Consider the following 22,166-nt stretch of genomic DNA (forward strand, 5'->3'; position numbering starts at 1 on the left):
ATTTTGTTGAAAGATTAACAAAATGTTATTCTTAATTCATTATCATGTTTTGTAAGTTCGAAATAAAGTTTGCCTTGGAGTGAAAATTTATGTAGAAATATTCATATTATGATGTAAGGAGAACATTTCCTTCAGTTTGAAAATGTGACCTGCTTTTGTTAGAAGTTGAAGAGTGAAGCAAAGGTGCAGATATCTCACTTGTAGATGGCCACTGACACTGAAGTGTTTCCAAAGAGAATTGGGGGAAAAATCCCACAGCACAGGGATGGCAACTAGTGTGGGGGGGGGGTCAAGTAAGAATCCTTGGAGGGACTTCAGAAGTAACATTAGCGCATGCTGGGAAGAGAAACACATGCGGGAGTTCCTCTGGCTACGATAGCGTAACAAGTAGATTGATGCCAGGGCAGAAAGACTCTTCTGGTTGGCATAGAGAGGTTTTAAAAAAGTTTTAATAATCTTTTAAAAAAAGTAATCTTTATTGTCACACGTAGGCTTACATTACCGTTGCAATGAAGTTTCTGTGAAAAGCCCCTAGTCGCCACATTCCGGCGCCTATTCAGCTACTCCGAGGGAGAATTCAGAATGTCCAATTCACCTAACAGCACATCTTTTGGGACTTGTGGGAAGAAACCGGAGCACCCGGAGGAAACCCACGCGGACACGAGGAGAACGTGCAGACTCCGTACAGCCACTTGGCCAAAGGGAAATTTTGGAGCAAAGTTTTGCAATCAACAATATCAAAGATTGTTGACCGATTGAGAAAGGTGAGGAGGGATATAGCAGCACCAATGTGAAATGATTTTTCTCTCGACTTTGAGTTCTCTCTTGTTTAGCCAATCTGTCACTTAACCTGTAGAATGGGTATACGGATTGTTTTCTTTTCAATGTACAGACCAGTGAGTGGTTCTACCTCTATCTTAGACTGTAGTTACATGGGTAAATGCTGTTAAAATTAACTTATATCAACACATTGGTCAGAATTCAATGCACCCCACGGAGGTGAGGGTGGGCCCCATTTGATACGAGGGAGGATGTAGGTTGGAGACATGACTACCTCCCCCTGATTAAGTGTAGACAGAAAGGCTTGTGGGTGAACCTTCTCCCATGGAGCTGGGGGTTTCAGCAACAGGGTTACTACTGCCAATTAGACTTAATTCCCAGACAGCGGTTTGGCAAGGATGCCGCCAGTTTTGGTGGCAAATGTGAGGTTCCAAGCCGTCCTTATTAGATTCCAACCCACTATCCCTCCCCCATTGTATTTCATCAAATGCATTAAATTTGAGCAAGATTCAAATCCTAACTAATTAACATATTTTGAATATTTACAATAAAGTCTGTCTGAAGAATAATCTGTGAGGAAAATTCCATATTGTGATACAAAGAGAAAGTGTTTGCTTTGGGGTTGAAAATTCCTTTTAAAATTTAAAGTGCCCAATTCTATTTTTCCCAAATAAGGGACAATTTAGCGTGGCCAGTCTACTGACCTGCACATCTTTGGGTTGTGGGGGTGAGACCCACGCAGACACGGGGAGAATGTGCAAACTCCACACGGACAGTGACCCAGAACTGGGATTGAACCTAGGTCCTCTGCACCGTGAGGCAGCAGTGCTAGCCCCTGCAAAACTGTGCGGGGTTTGAAAATATGACCTGTTTTTATCAACCTTTCAAATAAAATTTCTGCGATAATGAGGTAAAATCCTCCTCTCCCAATTTCCTGCTAAAAATAAACAGTATACTGGGGTTGGTTGTGTCAAGCTGCTGCACATTACCAAAACACAGAAGAAGCACCCCAATGACTAGCCACTCTAGTTCTCAAATGGGAAAGCTCGGCAGCAGGGGTGACATGATAGCACAGTGGTTAGCACTGCTGCCTCACAGCTGCAGGGTCCTGGGTTCAATTCCGGCCTCAGGTGACTGTCTATGTGGAGTTTGCATGTTCTCCCCGTGTCTGCGTGGGTTTTCTACGGGTGTTCCAGTATCTTCCCACAGTCGAAAGATGTGCAGGTTAGGTGGATTGGCCATGTTAAGTTGGTCCTTAGTGTCCAAAAGGTTAGGTGGGATTATTGAGTTCAGGGTATAGGGTGGAGGCATAGGCATAAGTAGAGTGCTCTTCCCAAGGGCCAGTGCAGGCTCGATGGGCCGAATGGTCTCCTGTACTGTAAATTCTATGATAAGAAACGAGAACAAGCAAGATTCTTGGGGACTGTGCCGATAACCATAGAATTCTGACAGCGCAGAAGGAGGCTATTCGGCCCAACAAGCCTGCACCAACCCTCTGAAAGAGCACTCTATCTAGGCCAACTTCCTCCCCCCATCCATATAAGCTTATAACTTCACATAATTTACACATCCTTGGACACTAAGGGGCAATTTACCATGGCCAATCCACCTAACTTGCACATCTTTAACAGTGCAGGACAAAATAAAAAGTCAATGCAGGATATTCTTTAACTAAAATTACATAGGAAATGTATCTGGGCCAGGGCAGAGAGACTCTGTTGGACTACAAGAGAGGTTCTGGTGTCAGGGCAGAATAGTAAGGTTATGGTGTCAAAGGCTGAACTTATTGAGAAAATGAAAAGCGGTATAACATAATTAATAGGGGTACAATATACAGAATGTGACAATATTAAGTTGCATTCTTTTCATATTTGAATTTATACAATCTGTCAAACTGGCTTGAACGACAATAGAATGTGGAATCCCTTGACCTGTAGAATGAGATTGTGGAATTGTTTTCTTTTCAATGCAGTTACTTTGATTCAGATCAGTTACTGATAAACCAGTAATCGGTTCCAGACGTATTTCAGACTGTGGGTACTCGGTATGTATAGTTAAAATTAATTTACAAATCTAATTTCATTGCAGTGTTAATGTAAGCGTACTTGTAACCATAAAGATTATAATTTTTTTTAAAAATCTATTAATCATATTTAATAAATACCAGAATAGTTAATTCTTAATTGATCAACATTTTGAAAGTTGACAATAGAGTTTGTCTTGGGTTGTGCATAGTGATCACATTTTGATGAGCAGGGAGATTGTTTCCATTGCCAGATTTGACAGATCTTTTTGAATGGAATTTAAGCAAAAATGGAGCAAATCACACATCTCCCACCTAATCTCATTTACAATTGACAACAAACTCCATAATAGGGAAGGCAGTGTGGTAACATTGGTATTTCATAGAAATATATCATAATGATGGTTGAGATTGTTTCCCAGAGGCTCTCTGGCAGGGAAATGAGAAAAGGTCTGCTGGACTTTGATGAAAAATAGGCAGCCAAGCAGAAATCCATTGGGGAGCCCAGAGGTAGCAGTGTGAAGAGAAATTATTACAGGAGATACTCTGGCTGCAGCTACTTTAGAAAATTAGGTCAAAGAGACTGTCCTGGAGCACAAAGGATGGTGCTGGAGGAGAATGGCGCAGTCAAGAGTGCCAAAGGCAGTGGGCCAAGAAGGGCGAGGAGGGCTGTAGCTCCATAAATTGGGGAAACAAACAGGGAGGGTCTGAAAGTATAATTTAAAAAAAAATTGAGATAATAATTACTCAGCAAAAATGTCAAACTATTATGAACAACAATAGAATGTGGAATCCCTTGACCTGTAGAATGAGATTGTGGAATTGTTTTCTTTTCAATGTGCAGGTACTTTGATTCAGATCAGTTATTGATCATCTGAAACACAGACCAGTGATCAGTTCCAACTCTACCTTTGTCTGTAGTTACTAGGTATGTATAGTTAAAATTAACTTCCTCTATATCTACTAATGGTATTGTATTAAAAGATTAGCTAAATTAAATTCTTCAGTAATTAATATATTTTGATTGCCTTGATTAATAATTAATAAGGGGATCAGCCATAATTGAATGGCGGAGTAGACTCGATGGGCGGACTGGCCTAATTCTGCTCCTATGTCTTATGTCTAATAAAGTTTGTCTTCAACTGAAGATGTATGGGAAATATTCACGTGTGCTCAAATGATGGTGTGTAGAAAGATTGTTTCCTTTGGTTTGAAAATGTGACTGATTTTGAGAGCTTGTATGTGTGAAATATCCTCAAAAATGGAGCAAAACCACCAGCCACTTGACGCTGACAATGCACTGGCTGTGTTGTACCAATGCAGCTATGCAGAAAACATCATAATGAACATTTACACCATTACCCCAAAGTTCTTTGGCAGAGAATTAGGAACATGTTGAGCAAGTTCCTGGGTGGATGCTTGAGCTGAAAATGGTTGAGACTGGGATTGTTCCATCCCAACTCACTATCACTGCTACCTGTGAACTGTTAGTTTGGCAGCTTTCTCTATAAATTTCAACGGCCACCATTCTCTGGTGTTGATCGCCAAAACCCACAGCTGCACAAAATGGTCAATATGAAACATTATCAATGTGACAGGGGACTGAAAGTGCAGTTGAAGGAAGTACTACATTTCAAATAGTCCAAAGTCACCGCTTTGTTTTCTCACCACCTCTCTAGCACCAAGTCATGCTTTTTGCTGATCTGTCTAGGAAAAGGTCAACTGGCCATGACAAATGGGTCACTGTCTGTGCGGAGTCTGCACGTCCTCCCCGTGTGTGCGTGGGTTTCCTCCGGGTGCTCCGGTTTCCTCCCACAGTCCAAAGATGTGCGGGTTAGGTGGATTGGCCATGCTAAATTGCCCGTAGTGTCCTAAAAAGTAAGGTTAAGGGTGGGGTTGTTGGGTTACGGGTATAGGGTGGATACGTGGGTTTGAGTAGGGTGATCATGGCTCGGCACAACATCGAGGGCCGAAGGGCCTGTTCTGTGCTGTACTGTTCTATGTTCTATGTTTAAAAGCACCGAAATTTGCTGCAGGATATAGTATGTTTATAGTGAGAGGCAAATCCAAGAAGGAAGCCCAATTTGGGTCACAAGTGTCCAGCCCATGGCCCACTATCACCATGGTGATAGACGGCTCCATGCGTGCTTCCTATGGCATAATGGCAAGGTGCACAGATTCTGTGTCATAACCCGCAGCGCAGAGAAGCAGAGATTTGGGAAAACCTATTTGGGTCTTATGTCCCTGCGACAAACTTTGTTTCCTAGCTACTCAAACTCATTCACAATCGACAACAAACTCCATAATAGGGAAGGCAGTGTGGTAACATTGGTATTTCTTAGAAATATATCATCATGATGGTTGACATTGTTTCCCAGAGGCTCTCTGGCAGGGAAATGAGAAAAGCTCTATTGGACTCAGATAAAAAAATAGGCAGCCAAGCAGAAATCCATTGGGGAGCCCAGAGGTAGTAGTGCGAAGAGAAATTATTACAGGAGATACTCTGGCTGCAACTACTTTAGAAAATTAGGTCAAAGAGACTGTCCTGGAGGACAAAGAATGGTGCTGGAGGAGAATGGCGCAGTCAAGAGTGCCAAAGGCAGTGGGCCAAGAAGGGCGAGGAGGGCTGTAGCTCCATAAATTGGCGAAACAGACAGGGAGGGTCTGAAAGTATACTTTTAAAAAGGTTTTGAGATAGTTACTCAGCAAAAATGTCAAACTATTATGAACAACAATAGAATGTGGAATCCCTTGACCTGTAGAATGAGATTGTGGAATTATTTTCTTTTCAATGTGCAGGTACTTTGATTCAGATCAGTTATTGATCATCTGAAACACAGACCAGTGATCAGTTCCAACTCTACCTTTGTCTGTTACTAGGTATGTATAGTTAAAATTAACTTCCTATATATCTACTAATGGTATTGTATTAAAAGATTAGCTAAATTAAATTCTTCAGTAATTAATATATTTTGATTGCCTTGATTAATAATTAATAAGGGGATCAGCCACAATTGAATGGCGGAGTAGACACGATGGGCCGAGTGGCCTAATTCTGCTCCTATGTCTTATGTCTAATAAAGTTTGTCTTCAACTGAAGATGTATGGGAAATAGTCACATATGTTCAGAGATTTGGGAAAACCTATTTGGGTCTTATGTCCCTGCGACAAACTTTGTTTCCTAGCTACTCAATCTCATTCACAATCGACAACAAACTCCATAATAGGGAAGGCAGTGTGGTAACATTGATATTTCTTAGAAATATATCATCATGATGGTTGACATTATTTCCCAGAGGCTCTCTGGCAGGGAAATGAGAAAAGCTCTACTGGACTCAGATAAAAACTAGGCAGCCAAGCAGAAATCCATTGGGGAGCCCAGAGGTAGTAGTGCGAAGAGAAATTATTACAGGAGATACTCTGGCTGCAACTACTTTAGAAAATTAGGTCAAAGAGACTGTCCTGGAGGACAAAGAATGGTGCTGGCGGAGAATGGCGCAGTCAAGAGTGCCAAAGGCAGTGGGCCAAGAAGGGCGAGGAGGGCTGTAGCTCCATAAATTGGGGAAACAAACAGGGAGGGTCTGAAAGTATACTTTAAAAAAAGTTTTGAGATAATTTCTCAGCAAAAATGTCAAACTATTATGAACAACAATAGAATGTGGAATCCCTTGACCTGTAGAATGAGATTGTGGAATTGTTTTCTTTTCAATGTGCAGGTACTTTGATTCAGATCAGTTATTGATCATCTGAAACACAGACCAGTGATCAGTTCCAACTCTACCTTTGTCTGTTGTTACTAGGTATGTATAGTTAAAATTAACTTCCTATATATCTACTAATGGTATTGTATTAAAAGATTAGCTAAATTAAATTCTTCAGTAATTAATATATTTTGATTGCCTTGATTAATAATTAATAAGGGGATCAGCCACAATTGAATGGCGGAGTAGACACGATGGGCGGAGTGGCCTAATTCTGCTCATATGTCTTATGTCTAATAAAGTTTGTCTTGAACTGAAGATGTATGGGAAATAGTCACACATGTTCAGAGATTTGGGAAAACCTATTTGGGTCTTATGTCCCTGCGACAAACTTTGTTTCCTAGCTACTCAATCTCATTCACAATCGACAACAAACTCCATAATAGGGAAGGCAGTGTGGTAACATTGATATTTCTTAGAAATATATCATCATGATGGTTGACATTATTTCCCAGAGGCTCTCTGGCAGGGAAATGAGAAAAGCTCTACTGGACTCAGATAAAAACTAGGCAGCCAAGCAGAAATCCATTGGGGAGCCCAGAGGTAGTAGTGCGAAGAGAAATTATTACAGGAGATACTCTGGCTGCAACTACTTTAGAAAATTAGGTCAAAGAGACTGTCCTGGAGGACAAAGAATGGTGCTGGAGGAGAATGGCGCAGTCAAGAATGCCAAAGGCAGTGGGCCAAGAAGGGCGAGGAGGGCTGTAGCTCCATAAATTGGGGAAACAAACAGGGAGGGTCTGAAAGTATACTTTTAAAAAAGTTTTGAGATAATTACTCAGCAAAAATGTCAAACTATTATGAACAACAATAGAATGTGGAATCCCTTGACCTGTAGGATGAGATTGTGGAATTGTTTTCTTTTCAATGTGCAGGTACTTTGATTCAGATCAGTTATTGATCATCTGAAACACAGACCAGTGATCAGTTCCAACTCTACCTTTGTCTGTTGTTACTAGGTATGTATAGTTAAAATTAACTTCCTATATATCTACTAATGGTATTGTATTAAAAGATTAGCTAAATTAAATTCTTCAGTAATTAATATATTTTGATTGCCTTGATTAATAATTAATAAGGGGATCAGCCACAATTGAATGGCGGAGTAGACACGATGGGCGGAGTGGCCTAATTCTGCTCATATGTCTTATGTCTAATAAAGTTTGTCTTGAACTGAAGATGTATGGGAAATAGTCACATATGTTCAGAGATTTGGGAAAACCTATTTGGGTCTTATGTCCCTGCGACAAACTTTGTTTCCTAGCTACTCAATCTCATTCACAATCGACAACAAACTCCATAATAGGGAAGATAGTGCGGTAACATTGATATTTCTTAGAAATATATCATAATGATGGTTGACATTGTTTCCCAGAGGCTCTCTGGCAGGGAAATGAGAAAAGCTCTACTGGACTCAGATAAAAACTAGGCAGCCAAGCAGAAATCCATTGGGGAGCCCAGAGGTAGTAGTCCGAAGAGAAATTATTACAGGAGATACTCTGGCTGCAACTATTTTAGAAAATTAGGTCAAAGAGACTGTCCTGGAGGACAAAGAATGGTGCTGGCGGAGAATGGCGCAGTCAAGAATGCCAAAGGCAGTGGGCCAAGAAGGGCGAGGAGGGCTGTAGCTCCATAAATTGGGGAAACAAACAGGGAGGGTCTGAAAGTATACTTTAAAAAAAGTTTTGAGTTAATTTCTCAGCAAAAATGTCAAACTATTATGAACAACAATAGAATGTGGAATCCCTTGACCTGTAGAATGAGATTGTGGAATTGTTTTCTTTTCAATGTGCAGGTACTTTGATTCAGATCAGTTATTGATCATCTGAAACACAGACCAGTGATCAGTTCCAACTCTACCTTTGTCTGTTGTTACTAGGTATGTATAGTTAAAATTAACTTCCTATATATCTACTAATGGTATTGTATTAAAAGATTAGCTAAATTAAATTCTTCAGTAATTAATATATTTTGATTGCCTTGATTAATAATTAATAAGGGGATCAGCCACAATTGAATGGCGGAGTAGACACGATGGGCGGAGTGGCCTAATTCTGCTCATATGTCTTATGTCAATAAAGTTTGTCTTGAACTGAAGATGTATGGGAAATATTTACATATGTTCAGAGATTTGGGAAAACGTAAGCCATTTGGGTCTTAAGTCCCTGCGACAAAGTGAGATGAGCTTCTGATCACTTTGTTATCTGCCCTAATACCTTCTATGCGACGCAGTGCCATGCTTGCATTTATAGCACTCTCAAGGATGTTTTGTTATATCCAAGATGCTCTGTAAATAAAGTTATTGTTGTCATTTAGTGTGGCAACAACTCGTTGGAACGCCAGTGGAAGTTACGTTTTGTGACTTACTGTTCACTGACGAACCGTGCTTGTGAGGAGCAGTGTCAAAGAGTGTCACATACAATGCTGGTGCTTGATCACGTGGTAATAACTTCACGTCTAGTTATGCTTTAAACATGCAGCATCAGGGCAGCACGGTGGCCTAATGGTTAGCACAACCGCCTCACGGCGCTGAGGTCCCAGGTTCGATCCCGGCTCTGGGTCACTGTCCGTGTGGAGTTTGCACTTTCTCCCCGTGTCTGCGTGGGTTTCGCCCCCACAACCCAAAAATGTGCAGAGTAGGTGGATTGACCACGCTAAATTGCCCCTTAATTGGAAAAAATAATTGGCTAATCTAAATTTATAATAAAAAACATGCAGCATCACAGGCTGTAGAGTGAGTGTCGGCCTCTAGATATTGCCTATTGGGATAGACTTGCAAATATTGAGTGATGCATCAGATTTTACAACAGCAGGGCATCGAACAGCACCTGAAATTTTAAAATTGTAGCACTGCACCCTTTGGCTCAAGAAACATTTTTGCCCACTAAGTTACTGGAATTATGAGGGAGAAATTCTATTATACGGACCCACAACGTGATACCTTCATTGGGTCAGAGTTTCCTGTGTATAACATTTAACTGCATCTGCCATTCGTAAGACTCATTCATCCACATTTAGTTTTTGATTTTTTTGTATGGTAAGTGGCTTAAAATACGAGTTCACAGTCGTGGTGAGAGAAACTGGGAATCTGCAACCTAAGTGGCAGCGACACTGTTTTTCCTTAGCCAATCAGCTTGAAGGATAGTGAAATTAACAATGCAAGGACTGAGAAGGAAGGTAAACTAAAGTGGGTGAATTCAATGTTATAATCAGGTACAAAAAGTAAAATTACAAGGGAGAAAGAATGATGGCATCAAGATAATGTAAATACAAGCCAAAATAATTTTTTTAAAAATGTTTAAATCTGACATTTTTAACATCTCCAGTATAGGGTCTTAGGAACCAGAATGGGCCATTTGGCCCAACAAACTTTTTCTGCCATTGAATACAATTCTGGCTTATCTGTGATCTTAACTTGATATACCCACCTTTGCTGGATATCCTTTCATACCTTTGATTAGCAAAAATCCATCAGTTTCAGCTTTAAAAATTAATTAGATTATGCCCCTTATTCCTGGGCTTCTCGACTAGTGCAAATAATTTTGCTTATATCCCCCCATTTGATTCCCTCAATACTTTAACAATTTTGATCAACTCATCCCACAAACTCCTCAAAAGAAATGTGTATTCATTTTTTACGGGATGTGGACTTTGCTGGCTAGGTCAGCATTTGTTGCCCATCCCTAATTGCCCTGAGAAGGTGGTGGTGAACTGACTTCTTCAACCATGGGGTGCAGGTACACCTACTGTGCTGTTAGGGAGGGAGTTCCAGGATTTTGCCCCAGCGACAGTGAAGGAACGGCAATATATTTCCAAGTCTGGAGGATGAGTGACTTGGAGGGGAACCTCCAGGCGGTGTCATTATCCTTCTAGATGGTAGAGATTGTGGGTTTGGAAGGTGCTGCCTGAGCAGCCTTGGTGAGTTCTTGCAGTGCATCTTGTAGATGGTACACATGCCTGCCACTGCGTGACAGTGGTGGAGGGAGTGAATGTTTGTGGAAGGGATGCCGATCAAGTGAGCTGCTTTGTCCTGGATAGTCTCGAGATTATTGAGATATTTTGGAGCTGCACTCATCCAAGCAAGTGGGGAAAATTCCTTCACATTCCTAACTTGTGCTTTAAAGGTGGTGGACAGGCTTTGGAGAGTTAGGAGATGAGTTACCACAGGATTCCTAGCCCTTGTAGCGACAGTATTTACATGACGAATGCTGTTAAATTTGTGGTCAATTGTAACTCCATGGATTTTGATAATAGGGGATTCAGTGATGGTAATGCCATTGAATGTTAAGGGACGATTGTTTGATTTTCTCTGATTGGAGATGGTCATTGCCTGGCACTTACGTGGCACAATATTACTTGCGACTTGGAAGCCCAAGCCAGTTCTTGCTGTATTTGCACGTGGACAGCTTCAATGTGTGAGGAGTCATGGATGGTGCTGAACATTGTGCAGTCATCAGCAAACATCCCCACATCCGACCTTATGTTAGAAGGAAGGTCATTGATGAAGCAGCTGAAGACAGGTTGGGCCTCGGATACTACCCTGAGGAACTCCTGCAGTAATGTCCTGGGACTGAGATGATTGATCTCCTACAACCATCTTCCTGTCTTCCTTTGTGTTAAGTGTGACTCCAACCAGTGGAGAGTTTCCCCCCTGATTCCCATTGACTCTAGCTTTGCTCAAACTCCTTGATGCCATACTCGGTCAAATGCTGCCTTGATGTCAAGCGCAGTTACTCTCACCTTACCTCTGGAGTTCAGCTCTTTTGTCCATGTTTGAGATCCATGAGGTCAGGAGCTGAATGAACCTTGCAGAACCCAAACTGAGCCCCTCAGTGAGCAGGTTATTGTGAAATAAGTGCACCACTTGACGACACTGTTGATGACTCCATCCATCACTTTACTGATGATTGACAGTAGATTAATGGGGCGGTAATTGGCCGGGTTGGATTTGTCCTGTTTTTTGTGCACAGGAATTTTCCACATTGCTGGGTAGATGCCTGTGTTGTAGCTGTACTGGAACAGCTTTGCGGCAAGTTCTGGAGCACAGAGCTACCGATCAGCTGTTCTGGGGAAATTTGCATGCGTGCAGTGTGGTCAGCCTAATTTGAAGGTGGTTTGTGGAGGGGCTGTTGTCAAGTGACAGTTAAACCCGAAACACTTCGTCAGTGTTTCCCACCCTACCTCCTCCTCTAACCAAAAAAAAAACCCACGGTTGTTGGGAAGCGGGAGCAGGGGCCTGTCGTGAAGGTGAGTGAGTGCCTTTAAATTTGCTTACCTTTCAGCGGCAGCAGGGTTTGAGGGAATATCAGGTAAGCTCTTCCTTTCTTTTTCTTTTTCTTGTTTTTTTTTTAAATCTAGAGGTGATGTCAGGGAAGGCAGTACAATGCTCCTCCTGCAGAATGTTTGAGGTGAGGGACGCCATCAGTGTCCCTGCTGATTTCATCTGTGGGAAGTGCACCCAACTCCAGCTCCTCAAAAACCGTGTTAGGGACCTGGAGCTTGAGCTGGATGAACTTCGGATCATTCGGGAGGCAGAGGGGGTCATAGATAGGAGCTTCAGGGAAGTAGTTACACCAAAGACTGGAGATAGATGGGTAACTGTAAGAGGGACTGGGAAGAAGCAGTCAGTGCAGGGACCCCCTGCGGTCGTTCCCCTGAGTAACAAGTATACCGTTTGGATACTTGTGGGGGGTACGACTTACCAGGGGTAAGCCATGGGGTACAGGCCTCTGGCACGGAGTCTGTCCCTGTTGCTCAGAAGGGAAGGGGGGAAAGGAGTAGAACATTAGTAATTGGGGACTCAATAGTCAGGGGCACAGATAGGAGATTTTGTGGGAGCGAGAGAGACTCACGTTTAGTATGTTGCCTCCCAGGTGCAAGGGTACGTGATGCCTCGGATCGTGTTTTCCGGGTCCTTAAAGGGGAGGGGGAGCAGCCCCAAGTCGTAGTCCACATTGGCACTAACGACATAGGTAGGAAAGGGGACAAGGATGTCAGGCAGGCCTTTAGGGAGCTAGGATGGAAGCTCAGAGCGAGAACAAACAGAGTTGTTATCTCTGGATTGTTGCCCGTGCCACGTGATAGTGAGATGAGGAATAGGGAGAGAGAGCAATTAAACACGTGGCTACAGGGATGGTGCAGGCGGGAGGGATTCAGATTTCTGGATAACTGGGGCTCTTTCTGGGGAAGGTGGGACCTCTATAGACAGGATGGTCTACATCTGAACCTGAGGGGCACCAATATCCTGGGGGGGAGATTTGTTAGTGCTCTTTGGGGGGGTTTAAACTAATTCAGCAGGGGCATGGGAACCTGGATTGTAGTTTTGTGGTACGGGAGATTGAGAGTATAGAGGTTAGGAGCACAGACTTGACTTCGCAGGAGGGTGTCAGTGTTCAGGTAGGTGGTTTGAAGTGTGTCTACTTCAATGCCAGGAGTATACGAAATAAGGTAGGGGAACTGGCAGCATGGGTTGGTACCTGGGACTTCGATGTTGTGGCCATTTCAGAGACATGGATAGAGCAGGGACAGGAATGGTTGTTGCAGGTTCCGGGGTTTAGGTGTTTTAGTAAGCTCAGAAAAGGGGGCAAAAGAGGGGGAGGTGTGGCGCTGCTAGTCAAGGACAGTATTACGGTGGCGGAAAGGATGCTAGATGGGGACTCTTCTTCCGAGGTAGTATGGGCTGAGGTTAGAAACAGGAAAGGAGAGGTCACCCTGTTGGGAGTTTTCTATAGGCCACCTAATAGTTCTAGGGATGTAGAAGAAAGGATGGCGAAGATGATTCTGGAAAAGAGCGAAAGTAACAGGGTAGTTGTTATGGGAGACTTTAACTTTCCAAATATTGACTGGAAAAGGTATAGTTCGAGTACATTAGATGGGTCGTTCTTTGTACAATGTGTGCAGGAGGGTTTCCTGACACAATATATTGACAGCCAACAAGAGGCGAGGCCACATTGGATTTGGTTTTGGGTAATGAACCAGGCCAGGTGTTAGATCTGGAGGTAGGTGAACACTTTGGAAATAGTGACCACAATTCGGTGACCTTTACGTTAGTGATGGAAAGGGATAAGTATACCCCGCAGGGCAAGAGTTATAGCTGGGGGAAGGGCAATTATGATGCCATTAGACATGACTTAGGATGTGTAGGTTGGAGAAATAGGCTGCAAGGGTTGGGCACACTGGATATGTGGAGCTTGTTCAAGGAACAGCTATTGCATGTTCTTGATAAGTACGTACCAGTCAGGCAGGGAGGAAGGGGTCGAGCGAGGGAACCGTGGTTTACCAAAGAAGTGGAATCTCTTGTTAAGAGGAAGAAGGAGGCCTATGTGAAGATGAGGCGTGAAGTTTCAGTTGGGACGCTTGATAGTTACAAGGAAGCGAGGAAGGATCTAAAGAGAGAGCTAAGACGAGCAAGGAGGGGACATGAGAAGTCTTTGACAGGTAGGATCACGGAAAACCCAAAAGCTTTCTATAGGTATGTCAGGAATAAAAGAATGACTAGGGTAAGAGTAGGGCCAGTCAAGGACAGTGGTGGGAAGTTGTGTGTGGAGGCTGAGGAGATAAGCGAGATACTAAATGAATACTTTTCGTCAGTATTCACTCAGGAAAAAGATAATATTGTGGAGGAGAATGCTGAGACTCAGGCTTTTAGAATAGATGGCATTGAGGTGCGTAGGGAAGAAGTGTTGGCAATTCTGGACAAGGTAAAAATAGATAAGTCCCCGGGGCCTGATGGGATTTATCCTAGGAGTCTCTGGGAAGCCAGGGAAGAGATTGCTGAGCCTTTGGCTTTGATTTTTTAGGTCATCATTGGCTACAGGAATAGTGCCAGAGGACTGGAGGATAGCAAATGTGGTCCCTTTGTTCAAGAAGGGGAGTAGAGATAACCCCGGTAACTATAGGCCGGTGAGCCTAACGTCTGTGGTGGGTAAAGTCCTGGAGAGGATTCTAAAAGATACGATTTATAATCATCCAGATAGGAATAATATGATTAGGGATAGTCAGCATGGTTTTGTGAAGGGTAGGTCATGCCTCACAAACCTTATCGAGTTCTTTGAGAAGGTGACTGAACAGGTAGACGAGGGTAGAGCAGTTGATGTGGTGTATATGGATTTCAGTAAAGCGTTTGATAAGGTTCCCCACGGTCGGCTATTGCAGAAAATACGGAGGCTGGGGATTGAGGGTGATTTAGAGATGTGGATCAGAAATTGACTAGTTGAAAGAAGACAGAGAGTGGTAGTTGATGGGAAATGTTCAGAATGGAGTTCAGTTACGAGTGGCGTACCACAAGGATCTGTTCTGGGGCCGTTGCTGTTTGTCATTTTTATAAATGACCTAGAGGAGGGCGCAGAAGGATGGGTGAGTAAATTTGCAGACGACACTAAAGTTGGTGGAGTTGTAGACAGTGCGGAAGGATGTTGCAGGTTACAGAGGGACATAGATAAGCTGCAGAGCTGGGCTGAGAGGTGGCAAATGGAGTTTAATGTGGAGAAGTGTGAGATGATTCACTTTGGAAAGAATAACAGGAATGCGGAATATTTGGCTAATGGTAAAATTCTTGGTAGTGTGGATGAGCAGAGGGATCTCGGTGTCCATGTACATAGATCCCTGAAAGTTGCCACCCAGGTTGATAGGGTTGTGAAGAAGGCCTATGGTGTGTTGGCCTTTATTGGTAGAGGGATTGAGTTCCGGAGCCATGAGGTCATGTTGCAGTTGTACAAAACTCTAGTACGGCCGCATTTGGAGTATTGCGTACAGTTCTGGTCGCCTCATTATAGGAAGGACGTGGAAGCTTTGGAACGGGTGCAGAGGAGATTTACCAGGATGTTGCCTGGTATGGAGGGAAAATCTTATGAGGAAAGGCTGATGGACTTGAGGTTGTTTTCGTTAGAGAGAAGAAGGTTAAGAGGTGACTTAATAGAGGCATACAAAATGATCAGAGGGTTAGATAGGGTGGACAGCGAGAGCCTTCTCCCGCGGATGGAGGTGGCTAGCACGAGGGGACATAGCCTTAAATTGAGGGGTAATAGATATAGGACAGAGGTCAGAGGTGGGTTTTTTACGCAAAGAGTGGTGAGGCCGTGGAATGCCCTACCTGCAACAGTAGTGAACTCGCCAACATTGAGGGCATTTAAAAGTTTATTGGATAAGCATATGGATGATAAGGGCATAGTGTAGGTTAGATGGCCTTTAGGTTTTTTCCATGTCGGTGCAACATCGAGGGCCGAAGGGCCTGTACTGCGCTGTATCGTTCTATGTTCTATGTTCTAAGTCTTCAGTACTATTGCCGGAATATTGTCAGGACCCATAGCCTTTACAGTATCCAGTGCCTTCTGCCGTTTCTTGATATTGCGTGGGGTGAATTGAATTGGCTAAAGACTGGCACCTGTGATGCTGGGGACTTCTGGGGGAGACTGAATGGATCATCCACTCAGCACTTCTGGCTGAAGATTATTGCGAATGCTTCAGCTTTGTCTTTTGCACTGATGTACTGGGCTTCTCCATCATTGAAGATGGGGATATTTGTGGAGCCCCTCCTCCAGTGAGTTGTTCAATTGTTAATTGCCCGATCTAGCAGCTATGCCCTTTAGGACTCAACCAGTTCAGTCAGTAGTGGTGCTACCAAGCCACTCTTGGTGATGGACATTGTAGTTCCCCCCCCCCCCCCCCCCCCCCCCCCCCCCCCGCAGAGCATATTCTATGCCCTTGCCATTTTCACTGAGGGAATTCACTGCTTCTTGTGTTTGAGGACTCAACATTTTCTTCTGCAATTTAGGACTGTAAAGTGTCTGAAAGTAGCATAGTGCTTGCTCTATCAATGAAGTATATTTTACTTAATTATTTTTGAAAGAGCTCAGCACTTTTAAAAGTGTATAATAATATATACCATCCTACCTCTGCCAGTGTTTGTGTTAAATTATCAAACAATCAATCAACATGGAAGTTAAAAATTCCTTTGTTGTGGACTTGAATACTGGTGTCACCTATTTTATGACTGAGCAATAGAGATTGAATGATTCATTCATTTTTCATTTTGTCTTTTGTAATTAGGCCTTTTCATTCAACTTGCTCATTCAAATTCTATTAAATTCTGACAGTAAATGCATTTGACTAGGGGCTGAAGCAGGAGGTTCAAAGAATGTGTAAGCAATGATGGCAAAAATGGAGAATGAGCAGAAAAAAGTTAGCGGTCACATAGCTGAGTACAAACAAAGCAGCAGAAGCATGGGCAGGGGAAAAAATCCTCGTCACAAAGAAGGGACAAGGAGAGGAAAGCAAAGGGCAGCATGGTGGCGCAGTTGGTTAGCACTGCTGCCTCACGGCGCCGAGGTCCCAAATTCAATCCCGGCTCTGGGTCACTGTCCGTGTGGAGTTTGCACATTCTCACCGTGTCTGTGTGGGTTTCACCCCCACAACCCAAATATGTGCAGGCTAGGTGGATTGGCTACGCTAAATTTCCCCTTAAGTGGAAAAACTGAATTGGGTACACTAAATTTAAAAAAAAAAAGGATAGGAAAGCAAATTGAGGAATGGCATTGCCCTTGTGGAGTCACACAATATGTTACATATATGTAATTATTGTAATAACCACTTACCATGGATGACCAGGGAGCCTGCATTGTACCTGGGATGTTCATTTAATGAACAAGTTGGGGTGGATGCTGGGGGGTGATTGCTGGAATAGCTTAAAATGAAATAAAATGCTGAAAAAAGGATGTAGAATGGTTCTGCAAAATGTCCGCTAAATACAAACATTCACTGATTTCTTCTTTGGACGTCGTGTGTAAAACAAAGTCATATCATTGTCATGACATGACGAGATCCTTTAGTAAGTTGATGGAAAGTGTTATGGACCAGGGTTTAGAGAACCCCAAAGTGTATCATGGAGTTCACCTGACCCACAACTTTTACTAGATTGTGGTATGGGGAGCACACAACCCTCTCTACAGGTGTGGTGCAGCAGAAATTTAAAAGTAATTTTTAAAGCAAAGCAATGTTTATTCTATGAACCCTTTTTAAAACATAAAGTGAACATCTTAGAAACCATTAATTCAAATACACTCTCCAAAGAATACAACATTCTAAGTAATACTTAAACTTTCCTTTTAACATCCATAAGACAACAAAAACCTTTTAACAGAAGCACATCAGGTTTAAATTCTCTACTGAAAGCAGTTATCGCTCTGAATTCACCAAATGATCTAGAGATAGTCTTTAGATTGCAGAGAGATCGAAATTACACATTCTTTGGCTGGCTTCAGTTCTAACACTAAAACAAAACCAAAAAAACACAGACACACCCAAGCTTTTCCTCAAAGCGAAATTAAAAGCTGACAGCCAGCCAGCTCCACCCACACTCTGACATCACTGATAAACACCCATTTCTTACATCCACTATTCGATAAACACCCATTTCTTAAAGGTACTCTCACATGACAAAAGCCTGTTAGAGAAAGCAATTGTATGGACCTGTACTAACTGTGTTTTGATAACCTTTATCCCCAGGTGAGACAGCAATGAGATCTTTACTTTGTCCATATGACGAACAGCTTGATCGACCGTATGCCTACCAAAGGCCTGTCGATCGACCTAGAAGGGCAATTCGATCTTTATTTTCATTGGGAGTTCAAGCGGATTTTTATTCAGGACGCTTTAGATCGCAGGAACCTGGTAATGTTCTATTGCTGTCTGCAGATTAATATCCAAATCTAGCCTTCAAGTTAATGAATATGCCTGTACAAATCAAATGTTCTTGTGGAAAAAGTTTAGAAGGCAGCATTTTTCCCATTTTCTGTCTTCCTATCTCCCTTATATAATGTGTCAATGGAACTCCAATCTGTCAATAAATTGTAATGAATGTCCTTATTGCTCGTTTCATGTGGTGCTGTACAAAATATGAACAGAGGAAAAAATAGATATTGTGAATTACTTAGTGCGAGCCATTTCTTTTTATTTTTCTCCGTGTCTTGATTTAGATTTTCTGACTAATGTGCCAACTGTAGACACTAAAATTAAAGTTGCCATAGTCCCAAATGTCCATAGGCTGCATTCCCTTTTGAGAGGAAGGTGGTGATTTAACCTAAGGGGCATCACACCTCAGGTTCAGAAGGTGGAGCTTTCATGAATAATCTCAGCCGGTGCAGGAATTGAACCCGTGCTGTTGGCCTTGCCCTGCATCATGAACCGGCTGTCCAGCCAACTGAACTAAACTGGCCCCCAACTAGCTCTCACTCCATCATCGATGCAGCTTCTGACCCACCCTCTTGTAGGTGTGTAATAATAACCCAGAACATGTATTGTGCTCCAGTGCACTAAGGTTATAACTTAACATCTGCAATTGGCACGTAATATTAATGTTCCATTCACTCTGACAATATTTGTTTGAATTGTTATATGTGCATGTGAAAATAATCACTTATTACTCCATAGGATTTTGCAACTCTTGCTTTGCATCAGTTGCGGTAGGTACATAGCTGATATAGACATGTTAAACCAGAATAAATGCTTCATTGAGCAGTTGACTTGCCGATGTTAATACTGGGATTCAAAAATGAAAGAGAAAAAAATCAAAATAAAAGTAGAGGGGATATACTTTGGAACATAAGAACAGGAGTAGGCCAATCAGCCTGTATGTCCTGCCAGTCAATTCGCTCGTATCTGGTTTCTATCAAAACTCCATCTGCTCACCTTGGTTCCTTAGCCCTCAATATCCTTGCCTGACAAAAATTTTCAACAGATTTTTTAAGGAGGGAGCTCCAGATTTCCACTAACCTTCCTGTGCTGTCCAGATTTACCCCAAGTTGGCCTCGCTCTAATTTGAAGGACTTATTTTGCCCTTGTCCTCGGCAATCCCTCTAGATAAAATAACTTATCACAATATACCTTATCAAATCTATTAATTATTCCAAGCATCTCGATTATAATATCCTTTCATGCTCTATGTTTAAGGGAAAGTGTGCCTAGTCCATGCATCCTGTGTTGATAATTTAATTCTTTTCAACCTGGCGAATATCCCCACCAAGGTTAATATTTCCTTCCTGAGGTGTGGTGCCCAGACCGGAATGCAGTAAGATTTGAGGGTGTATCTTAGTGGTGTACATACTGCGCTAAAGACGGCTCGTTTCTTTGCAGAGCAGCCATTGACTATTGAATAATAGTCTGCAAAGGTGAATCTGCAATGGCAACTTGAAGGGGGAGAAAAGGCAGTACAGCAAAAGATGGGAGAAGAAGTAGCCATCAGTGGTGAGAGGGAGTAAAACAGGCTTGATTTAATATTTATTGTTGCTTGAGCTTCTTCCCAGGGAGAAAAGTTAATTACTAGGGGGCCACAGGTTTAAGGCGCGAGGGGGAAAGTTTAGAGATGCGCGAGGCAAGTCTTTTACCCAGAAGGTGATGAGTACCTGGAACGCGCTGGTTGACTCTTGACTCTAAGAGGTAACGGAAACAGGTATGATAGCGACGTTTCTGAGGCATCCTGACCAATACATGAATAGGATGGGATTAGAGGCAAGAGGAGCTGTAATTAAAATTAACGGACCCTGGAAGTGCAGAAGGTTTTTGTTTGGATAGGCATCACAATCGGCGCAGGCTTGGAGGGCCGAAGGGCCTATTCTGTGCTGTACTTTTCTTTGCTCTTTGTTCTCCCCATAACATCTCAAAACTCCCAAGTTCTAAGTAGTAATTTTAAAATGCAGGTTGTAATTTGTAGGCTTATTTGATACACTTATATTCAAATTAGTCCTTTAAGAAAACACTGGTAAACTGAAGTGTTTTGATGGGTCTCATCAATATGGATCCTCATAATTCACAGAACTGTAATTAACTTTTTTCATCCTCCAGTTGTCTTGTCCAACTGATCACTTTGATGGTACCGAATATTTCCCTACTTGTGGAAATGGAACTTCCTCACAATACATGAAAGCCACAGACAGCATCATCTAATCAGGCTGTACTTAAGACCATTTGACTTTTTCCCTCTCATTCAGAGTGTTCAGACAGCATTATACTTGAGGGGGCACTTAACTCAGGAAACGGGGTCATGCAAAGTAACATATCTTGCTGTACATTTTAAATGCAGAAATGTACCGAATCATTTTTTTTCACACAAGTTTGTTTAAAATTCCTAAATGATGCACACTTCATGAGGCATAACCAAGATTATGTCATCCCATTGTCAATCCTGTCATCATGCTTACCTCAGCTTACTTATAAAAGATTGTTTAATCAAATAAGAAGTTTATTTTTCAATGTATATATGGTTCAGTGCATGTGTTTGAGGTATGAAATCACATTTATGGACAATCAAACACTTTCCCATTTCAGTTCTAGTGTCATCATCATGCAGTCCCAGGGTGCTCCAAAAATGTGCATTAATCAAACAAAAAATGTAGAGTACCCAATTATTTTATTCCATTTAAGGGGCAATTTAGTGTGGCCAATCCACATAACCTGCACATCTTTGGGTTGTGGATGAGACCCACGCAAAAACGGGGAGAATGTGCAAACTCCACATAGACAGTGACCCAGGGCCAGGATCGAACCCAGATCCTCAATGCTGTAGGCAGCAGTGCTAACCACTGCACCACCGTGCCACCCCAAACGTGTATTAATATAGCTGTAAAAGAGCAATCCTAAAAATACCTTTCCATTTCAGAGGTCATTGTGGTTTTAATGACTAAGGGTCAGTTTGTGCTCTCATTATGTTGCCTCGTAACCGTTCCCTTGCTATCCGCAGAGCTTTTTCCAATTCATGGTCAACATGGAGGAATATTAGTTAATCAGCAGAAGAAGAATAGGAACTTTCCATGTTCATGTTTGTCCCAATACCATGAGACTTCATTTCATGGAGACCAAAGTCATTATTAAGGACTCCAAGGACCATGTTATGCCAACTGTATACCACCGTGCTGCACCTCTGGTGAACCTTTTCTGCTGTTAAGGCAGGACGTACCCAGATATGTGATGCTGGAACCGGGGAGAATGATTGTGGAAGGCCATTGCCTGACTGGTCTACAGAACAACTCCCTCAATTTGTTAATGGGGAGGACTTTGCAAAGATGACTGGGCTGGTTGTGTCTATTTCATGTCGAGGTTAATGTTAGGTAGTTTGTTCAAAATTTGCCTTATTTAATGTGTGGGATTTTCTGTCCCTTCCCACCAGTGGGATCTTCCGGACCCACTGACTGCAATCCCCCCCCCCTCCCCACCGCTGGTTCCCCGGTGGCAGAGGGCACGGTAGCATTGTGGATAGTGCAATTGCTTCACAGCTCCAGGGTCCCAAGTTCGATTCCAGCTTGGGTCACTGGCTGTGTGGAGTCTGCACATCCTCCCCGTGTGTGCGTGGGTTTTCTCCAGGTGCTCCGGGTTCCTCCCACAGTCCAAAGATGTGCGGGTTAGGTGGATTGGCCATGCTAAATTGCCCTTAGTGCCCAAAATTGCCCTTAGTGTTGGGTGGGGTTACTGGGTTATGGGGATAGGGTGGAGGTGTTGACCTTGGGTAGGGTGCTGTTTCCAAGAGCCGGTGCAGACTCGATGGGCCGAATGGCCTCCTTCTGCACTGTAAATTCTATGAAAAAACAACTGGAAACCCTGTTGACAGGGGTCTG

General features: G+C 42.7%; 1 protein-coding gene across 4 annotated transcripts in view; it reads left to right on the forward strand.

Annotated features, from left to right (window-relative positions):
- Positions 1 to 612: 612 nt before the first annotated feature.
- Positions 613 to 22,166, forward strand: part of LOC119967580 — a 68,113-nt gene continuing 46,559 nt past the window's right edge. For 3 of the 4 annotated variants that reach the window (XM_038800291.1, XM_038800289.1, XM_038800293.1), the window contains exons 1-8: positions 613 to 764; positions 2,753 to 2,824; positions 3,648 to 3,731; positions 5,603 to 5,683; positions 6,520 to 6,603; positions 7,440 to 7,523; positions 8,360 to 8,443; positions 18,067 to 18,231. In XM_038800291.1, the coding sequence (XP_038656219.1) occupies positions 18,078 to 18,231 (154 nt within the window). In that variant the 5' untranslated portion in view covers positions 613 to 764; positions 2,753 to 2,824; positions 3,648 to 3,731; ... (3 more) ...; positions 8,360 to 8,443; positions 18,067 to 18,077. The remainder of the gene's footprint in view (positions 765 to 2,752; positions 2,825 to 3,647; positions 3,732 to 5,602; positions 5,684 to 6,519; positions 6,604 to 7,439; positions 7,524 to 8,359; positions 8,444 to 18,066; positions 18,232 to 22,166) is intronic. The other variant, XM_038800290.1, reaches the window with a different exon arrangement.

This window comes from Scyliorhinus canicula, chromosome 6 (assembly GCF_902713615.1).
Source record: "Scyliorhinus canicula chromosome 6, sScyCan1.1, whole genome shotgun sequence".
Lineage (NCBI taxonomy): Eukaryota > Metazoa > Chordata > Chondrichthyes > Carcharhiniformes > Scyliorhinidae > Scyliorhinus > Scyliorhinus canicula.